General features: G+C 54.0%; 1 protein-coding gene across 1 annotated transcript; it reads right to left on the bottom strand.

Moving 5' to 3' along the window:
- Positions 1-6,871: 6,871 nt before the first annotated feature.
- On the bottom strand, positions 6,872-8,047 carry B3GNT6 (UDP-GlcNAc:betaGal beta-1,3-N-acetylglucosaminyltransferase 6). Its single transcript, XM_042959685.1, has one exon. It carries the CDS (start codon positions 8,045-8,047, stop codon positions 6,872-6,874), a length of 1,176 nt encoding a protein of 391 aa, XP_042815619.1.
- Between the last annotated feature and the right edge of the window lie 571 nt (positions 8,048-8,618).

The following is an 8,618-nucleotide window of genomic DNA, read 5'->3' on the forward strand; positions in this document are numbered from 1 at the left end:
AATATTGCTGTGTGATAATATTCTGCTGTGATAATATTCTACCACGTTTTGCTCATCCATTCAGCTGTTGCTGGACCTTTGGGATCTTTCCACTTTGGGGCTACTAAGGATAATACTGCTATGGACATTCACGTAGGAGGGCTTGTATGGACCCGTGTTTTCAATTCTTCCGGCTATATACCTGGGAATGGAATTACTGGGTCATAGAGTAACACCATGTGACATTTTTTGAGGAACTGCCAGACTGTTTCCCAAAAAGCCCAGAGCCCCCTTATGAGGACTGTGACCTCCCCAAGCCCTGTGGAGTCACTGGGTCGGACCTGAACCAGGCTTCCTCTCTGACCTGACAAGCACGCCCCCTCCCGTGCCCTCTCCTAGCACTCCAAGGCTCCGAGCTCTGTCCCTTCCACCTGCCGTGACCCCTGGGCTCCCTCCACTCCTTTGTCCCTCCCAGGTCAGGCACTTCCTTGCTCCCCTGCTCCCCATCTCCTCACTCTCCCCAGCCCCCCTCCTGCCCCTCAGAGCCCTTTCCCTGCAGCCAAATGAACTTTCTGAAATACAAATCCAATCTCCTATCCTATTACTTCAAACTCTTGAGAGCAGGAGTAAAGAATAGAGGATGACATTTTACAGACTAATGTCATTTCTGGGTTCTTGGGAGCATCAGAATGAACCTTCCGGAAAGACTGCTCTCCTACCAGGAAAATTATGTTAATGAGCCTGTTCGTTAACTCAAAGGCCAGGCTGAATCTAGACAGGAGGGAGGAGGAGGGTCACCAACACTACAGAATACTTCTGTAAATGACGGTCCCAGGGTGGAGAGGGGCCATCTCTAAAAACCGTTATAATTCGATTGAACGCCGAGAGATTGGCAGTCGCCCCTGGCAGCCTCGGGGTGGGTGTCCAGGTGGGGTTCTGGAACCGGATGGGTGGCGAGCCAGGAAGGGGACAGGGAAGGGGCAGCTCGAGGAAGCCGAGGTGGGCCTGACCTGCGAGCTCCCCCCTCACCTCCCGCCTCCCACTCCCAGGGCCACGGAGATGGGGGCGGCTGAGGAGGTTTTCCTCCCGCTGAAGGCATGAAAGATGTCATGGCTGTGTGTGTTTGCGTGCACACAAAGTGCCGTCTGCCCCCTCCTCTCTGGAGCCCGAGCGCTAGCCTCTGGCTGGTGCAGTGGCAGCTCTGGAGTCTGGGTGTGGTTGGCATCGGGCACAGCGGTTAGGAGGTGTGAGCGGGTCATTCTCCTACCTGGGCCTCGGTCTCCACATCTGGCCAAGGGCGGTGGCAATAATCCCCGTTCCCTGGCTGGCGTGAGGATTCAAGGCAGTCAGGGACTCAGAGGTGCTTTACAACATGCTGTCTCTCCACGTTAATTTACATACTAAAAAACATCGAAAAAACAGAGAGAGAGAAAGAGAGAGAAAGAATCTCAGGCAGGCTTGGCTTGGCCACATTAGCTCAGAGCCCGACATGGGGCTCGATCCCATTAACAACCTGATAACAAGCTGAGCAGAAATCAAAAGTTGGGCGCCCAACCGATTGACCCACCCAGGGGCGTCTAAAAAACAAAACCTCTTCAAATAATTTTTTTTTATTTTCTCGCACATCTTTTAGAGTCATTCTTAGGTAGCTTTTTATCTCTACTTTTAAAAGATGCCTTTTCCTGAGGGGCATGGGTGGCTCAATCGGTTAAACCTCTGACTTCGGCTCAGGTCATGGTCTTGGGGTTTCTGAGTTCCAGCCCCGCCTTGGGTTCTCTGCTGTCAGCACAGAACCCTCTTCAGATCCTCTGTTCCCCTCTCTCTCTGCCCCTCCCCTGCTGGTTCTCTCCCTCTCTCTCTCTCAAACTAAATTAAAAAAAAAAAAGAAAAAAGAAAACTTTTCCTGACTGCTTACTACTACTGTATAGAAATTACATTGATTTTTGTATGTCAATTTTGTATCTGGAAAACTTGGTGCTTTATCAAATTAATGTAATCAATTATATGTCGGATTTGTGTGTGTGTGTGTGTGTTTCGGTGAGTTTTCTCTGCATAGACTAATGGTTCTCAGTGTGGTATACTGCCCCCTGGTGGGGAGATTAGAAAATTTGTGAGGGTTTTGTAGTGCCCAAGAAATGACACATCACAACTCATTTTATTTTAAAGTATTTTCTTTTATTAATCGCATATTAAAATTAAAGCATTATGTTGATTTTTTTGAAAACACACGTGTGACAGATTATATTATCCAAGAGTTTCACTTCGGGATACGGGGGATGGCATTAATTTGTTACAGAATGGGGAATTTAGATCCGATAGGATTGCAAACCTCTGAGGTTTTGATACTTTTCTTTCTTTTTTCAAGTCATATTTTTGAATCCTTATCTTGCCTTGCTGTGCTCTCGAGATGTCTTAGACAATGTTGAACATTGTGGCGATAGTGGGCACATCTAGCCTTAGTCCAAATCGTAAAGGAAATGCTTTCACCTTTTACAAAGATTTTTTTTCTAATCACGAATAGATGTTGAATTGTATCATTTTTTTCTCCTGCGTTGGAGATACATTTCTCTTGATGTGATATACCACACTGACACGTATTTCTTTTTTATCCATACATTCTGATTGCTTTTTTCACTTTTATTTCTTTATTTTTTATTTTAGAAAGAGAAAGAGGGCCTGAGCAGGGGAGAGAGGCAAAGGGGGAGAGAGAGAGAGAGAGAGAGAGAGAGAGAGAGAGAGAGAGAATCTTAAGCAGGCTCCACGCTCAGCACGGAGCCCAATGGGTGGACCCATCCCACGACCCTGGGATCACGACCTGAGCCAATGTCAAGAGTCCTTGGCTCAACTATTGAGCCATCCAGGCACCCCTTGATTGCTTTTCTAATACTAAATAAACCACTTGGAATTTCTGGGATAAACCCATCTAGATGCTGATATATTATGCTTTTTTACATATTGTCACGCTCCGTCTGATGGCATTTTATGTGGGATTTCGCATGTATGTTTGTGAGACAAGCCCATCATCTTCTCTGCTTATGTGGTCCTTGTCAATTAGCACTGGCCATAACGGTCGGGTCGGGTCGGGTCGGTTGTTGGGAGCACAGGTCCCAGGACCCAGATTTACACGTACCCAAGGACCTGCAGCCAGCCTGCGCGCAGAAAACGTGTGCGGGGCGCGCCCCCTGGTGGCTGTGGGTCGCAAGAGCCTGAGGAAACCAGCGGGGTGAGTGGCGGCGCCCAGGTGGCTCTGAGGGCCAGGTGACACAGGCGATGCCAGGGCTCTGCGGGCTGCTGGTTTTCGCTGTGCCTGATGACAAGAGCAGCTCAGCTTCAGAGACGGGGTGACCAGGACCCAGAGGGACACCGGGACCCAGACAGGGTGACCAGGACCCTGGAGGGGCACACAGCAGGCCCATAACTACAGAGTTCTATACCTTCTGAGCTGTAAAGTTCCTGAATTGCAATGTCTTTACCTGTAAAGTGGGGATAATCCATCTGCTTGTCAGGGAAATGGGAGGAAGTCGTCAGAGCACAGAATTCGGACTTTCTAGAGAATAAGGAAGGTGTCTTCTCCTGGCCTCAGCATTCTCATTTTCTTGTCTGTTACAAGCTCTTGGTAAATGGGAGAAAGGAGAAGGGAATTCAGGATTAATGATAATTGTCTAGCACGAGAGTCTGCCCCAGGGAGGTCTGTGTGAAGGAAGCACATTTGCTCATTTATTAATTTTAGCTTATTATTTAATTGTTGTTCATTTATTCAACAAACATTTATTGGACACCGTGGTGGGAAGAATAATGGCCCTAGTCCACGCTTTAATCCCGGGAGGTTATAAATAGGTTAGGTTAAGTAGGGACAGGGAAATAAGGTTGAGGGGGAATGAAGGTTGCTGATCAATTGATCTTAAGGCAGGAAGATAATCCTGGATTATCCAAGTGGGTCCAATGTCCTTAAAAGTGGAAGGAGGAGCAGGAGAGTTACAGATGCAAGAATGCTGGTTTTGAGGATGGAGGAAGGAGCCTCTAGAAGTTGGAAAAGGCCAAGAAGCAGATTCTCCCCTAGAGCTCCAATAAGGAATACAATCTTGATAACACCTTAATTTTTAACCCCGTGAAGCTTGTGTTGGACTTCTGACCTACAGAGCAGTGAGACGATAAATTTGCGTGGGTTTAAGTGCCCAGGTTTGTGATAATTTGTCCCAGCGGCAGTGGGACACTAATACAGCACTGTTCCAGGCACAGCAGCAGATGCTGGGGGTTCTGGGAATTCACAGAGCTATAACCAGGTAGGGCGAGGAGCTCTGTGCCCTGGGACTAGGAGGGGGTTGGGAAAGGCTTTTCCAAGGAAGTGACACTTCATCTTATATCTGAAGCTTATATCAAATGAAGTGAGAGTTGGGGCGCCTGGGTGGCTTAGTCGGTTGAGCGTCCGACTTCGGCTCAGGTCACGATCTTGCGGTCCGCGAGTTCAAGCCCCGCGTCGGGCTCTGGGCTCGATCTCGCGGTCCGCAAGTTCGAGCCCCGCGTCGGGCTCTGGGCTGATGGCTCAGAGCCTGGAGCCTGCTTCCGATTCTGTGTCTCCCTCTCTCTCTGCCCCTCCCCCGTTCATGCTGTGTCTCTCTCTGTCTCAAAGATAAATAAACGTTAAAAAAAAATTAAAAAAACAAACAAACAAACAAACAAATGAAGCAAGAGTGGAAAAGTGTTTCAGGCAGGGGAACAGCTTGTTGGAAGGCCCAGGGGCCAGAGAGAGTACACAGAACCTCAAGAGGCCCCAGCAGAGTGGGGAGAAATCAAGTCGGAGAAGTCAAAGGAAAGCAGGTCAAACCGCCCATCTCAGAAAGCATTTGCTTTGTATCTGAGGGCAATAGGGCTGGATTTTGAGAGGGGGCCCAATTATGACCAGATCTGCCTTTTGGCTGCTGTAGGGTGGAGAGTGCATCCCTAGGTGGCCCTGGCTGAGGCCCACATAAGAGCTGGTGGTAACCCAGGCCATCTGGTGCCACGGAGAAGATGGACCGACAAGAACTGACTGGAGAGATATTTTGGAGGTAAGACCAACCTGGTGATTGACCGGATGGGGTAGGAGAGAGAAAGAGAGTTTGAGATGCAGCGCCCCCTTCCTGGCGTGGACAAGTCGAGGGATGACAGTGTCATTTACTGAGATGGGAACATCGGGGGAGAGGCAGGCCTGCCACACATTCAAGCTGAGGTGACCACTGAGGCAGGTGGATACGCATCGGGAGCTGAGTGAAGGTCTGTTGGGAGATTCAGGGTGGACTCCGGGTTGTTGCAGAGGGAAAAAGAGGTTTCTTAACCTCGGCACTAGGACATTTTGGGTAGAGCAGTCCTTCGTTTTGAGGTAGGCCTGGAGGGTTGTCCTCACCTGCAAGGTCAGAGCGGGGTCACGTGCCGATCCATGTTCCAATCCAGGGGAAGGGGAAGGGGAGCACAGGTGCGGCAGGGTGCAAGTGCGGTCCTCATGGCGTCCACACCACGTTCATCAAAGAGCCTGGTCACATGGCCATGCCCAAATGCCAGGGAGGCTGGGGAGTGTAGTCTAGGTGTGTGCCCAGGAGGGAGGGAGTAGCAGACTTTGGCAGGCAGCTGGCAGCCTCCCCCGCAGGCATCCTGCATGATGCAAGAGACAGGGACGGTGGTGGTTCAAAGACACTTCCCGTAAAGGGATCAGAGCTTGTGCAGAAGCGCAGAGGGAGGAGGGAGCCCAAGAAGGGACAGCGTGAGTGGTCCCGCCCGGATGAGTCTGCCGGTGGGGAGGAACGGACCTTGTCCTAAGGGCAGGGAGGGCGTTTGGTCAGCCTCCTGACTTCCTATGTGGGCTCCTTCCTTCTTGAAGTCATACCCTCTTGTCCGTCTCCCACAGCTGGGACCTTGATACACATTTCTGCCTCACCCTTAGGCCGTTTTCTTGATCCTCCTACTTTGCCAGGATGACTGAAAGCTCCTGGAGATCACAGAGTCCCGATCACTGACCCCTCGGCCTCCTAACTGATATTCACGACTCCGGTCACCTCCGCACACTCCCTAACCATTGTCCCTCAAGGCTACTAATCTGATCTCCCACCCCCAACACAGTTCTGTACGTCGCCCTCCACGGGCTTCCCAAACAGTGTCCAGATTTCCCTATCACTGTCTTGCATGGTTTCACCATTGCTGACCCCCACGCTGACGCCACCCTGAACCCCCCAGCTTGGTTCCCCAAGGCTGACCAACCCTCAGGCCCAGACACCGGCAGGGAGCCTGTCTCTGCCCTCTGGGCGTGAGGGCTGGTGGCGCTGGTGTGCATCAGCTGTGGTCGGTGGACGTGGAGGGGACCACAATGATGTGTTGACTGGGAATGACCACGTGGCCCTGGATCAGTCACTGTCCTCACTGAGCCGCGTGTCTACTCACTTGTGGAGGAACCGATGGAAGGGACAACTCGTGTATTGTACCCAAGAGGAGACATCGGACCCCGGCTCCTTACCCCTCCCTTGTTCCACTGCCCACATGGACTCAGGGCAGGAGCTGGCCCCGGCAGGCTCCTAGAGGGGGCAGTGGAGCCGCGTTTGGAGGGGAAACTGACATCCCTTGCCCAGCGGGCTTCATTCCTAGCTGCACACTCGAATCACCCGAGGAACTTAAAAAATACCTAGGTATCCGGGGGTACCCGGCACCAACACAATCAGAGATTCTGGAGGTGGGGCCAGGAGCCAGGCTTTTGCAACTCCCGCCCCCCCCACCCCCCACCCAGGTGATTCCACTGTGCAGCTGGGGTTCGGGTGCACCGAGCTGGGTGGGATAGAAGGTATCCAGAGCAGGAAAGATGCGCTCTCAGCACGGGACGCATCACGTGCGGGGGCTGCTCACCCTCCCCCAGTACCCCCACCCGTCCTCAGGAGACCCTGTGATCCGGGCCACAGTTCAGCCCGGGGTTGTGCAGCGCCTTCCACATGAGCAGCATCTCGTAGGGCGCGAAGCGGTGCACGAGCAGCAGCTGGCGGAACAGGCAGGGATCGAAGGAGGGCTGCCGGGCGCCGGGCAGCTGCACGCCGAAGGGCCGGATGCCCTCGTGGCCGCTGGGCGCCAGGCCCGCGCGCTTCAGACACATGCCCATGTAGGCGTCATCGATGGGGAAGAGCGGGGTGTCGAGGGCGGCCGCGCGCAGGGCCCCGACCGTGCGGCTGGACAGGAGGAAGCCGCCGCCGCTGCAGTACACCGGGTAGGCCTGCCCGGGGAAGAGCTGCGGCGGCACGAAGTACTTGCTCCGGCTGTCGCGTATGGGCACCGAGCCGTCCATGAGCTGCCCGACGAAGAGGTGGCGGTCGGGCCGCTGCGCCTCCAGGAAGCCCAGCACGTTGGCCGTGTGCACGAAGACGTCGTCGTCGCCGCTGAGCAGGAAGCGCGCGTGCGGGCAGCGCACCGCCAGCCAGTCGAGCAGGTGCACGTGCTTGAGCGTGAGGTTGAGGAAGGTGTCCGCGAAGGCCCACTGCAGCACGTCGCCGTGCTCGCGCGCCTCCAGCCCCACCAGCGCCTGCAGCCGCTCGGCGCGCTCGGCGTCCTGGGGCGGGCTCGTGCCCAGCAGGAAGAGGCGCCGCACCTGCCGCCCGCCGTACAGGCGCTCCTGCCCCCAGGTGCGGCGGATGAGCTCGCGCCGCTCGTAGTTGGCGGGCGACGACTTGACCGCCAGCAGCAGATAGACCCCGCGCCGGCCCGCGCACTTGGCGGGCGCGTCCCAGAGCAGGGGAAAGTGGCGGCAGTGGCGGTACCGCAGGAAGTCTTGGATGCGCTGCGGCAGCTGCTCGAAGTCGTCCGTGGCGTTGGCCGAGTCGTTGGCCACACACGGGCTGAACAGCCACGGCTGCGCGGCCACAGGCGCAGCGGGGGTGGCCTCGACGGATCCGTCCCACATGTTCTCCTGCGGGGACCTGGAAGCTTGGAGGAACCATAGGTGCAGGGCCAAGAAACTCACACCCACCAGAAAGAAGGTCAGAGTCTTAGGATTCATGGACCTGCGGCAGGGAAAAGCCATCTGTGGGGGAAACCGAGTCAGAGGTGAGCCAGGAGTCATCTTCGGCGTCAGCAGAAGGGCACCCTTGCCCCATCACGTCTCTCCCGGAACCAGCCCCTTCTCAACTTTGCTGCTACAAGGTTAAGGGGCAAACCACAATTCAAGATTACCCCAAAGCATCTCACGTCTCCCACAGTCTGGAGTGTTCTGACCTTCAGAATCTCATTGTCTCCTGACATCCCCCCTCCGGCGGAGTCCACCCAGGATCAGCGAACTCACATCAAAGCCAAAATCTTCATCGTCCTGTGAATTCCTATCCTGCTTCCCTACCTCAGTAAATGGCATCACCGTCCACTCAGTTACTCCAGCCAGAAGTCCGGACTCTCCCCACCCTCAACTTATATCCAGACTCCATACCCTGGAGTTTCTGCATCCAAATCTCTCCGCCCTTATTCCCTCCTCTCTGTCCCTGTCAGCCCTGCCCCTCTCTGATTTATTTCCTCCTTTGCCACCTTAGTCAAGGAAGCCTGAGGTGACAGCAATGGACTCAGACACACGTCAAATTCTGGCATCACCACTTAATGTGTCCTCTTGAACACGTCACTTCAGATCTCTAGGACCGAGTGTTCTC

Source organism: Panthera tigris, chromosome D1 (genome assembly GCF_018350195.1).
Source record: "Panthera tigris isolate Pti1 chromosome D1, P.tigris_Pti1_mat1.1, whole genome shotgun sequence".
Lineage (NCBI taxonomy): Eukaryota > Metazoa > Chordata > Mammalia > Carnivora > Felidae > Panthera > Panthera tigris.

What these genes read in the sequence shown, in the direction of transcription:
- B3GNT6 (XM_042959685.1), bottom strand. Translation starts at nt 8,047, where the DNA reads ATGACTCCTGGCTCACCTCTGACTCGGTTTCCCCCACAGATGGCTTTT.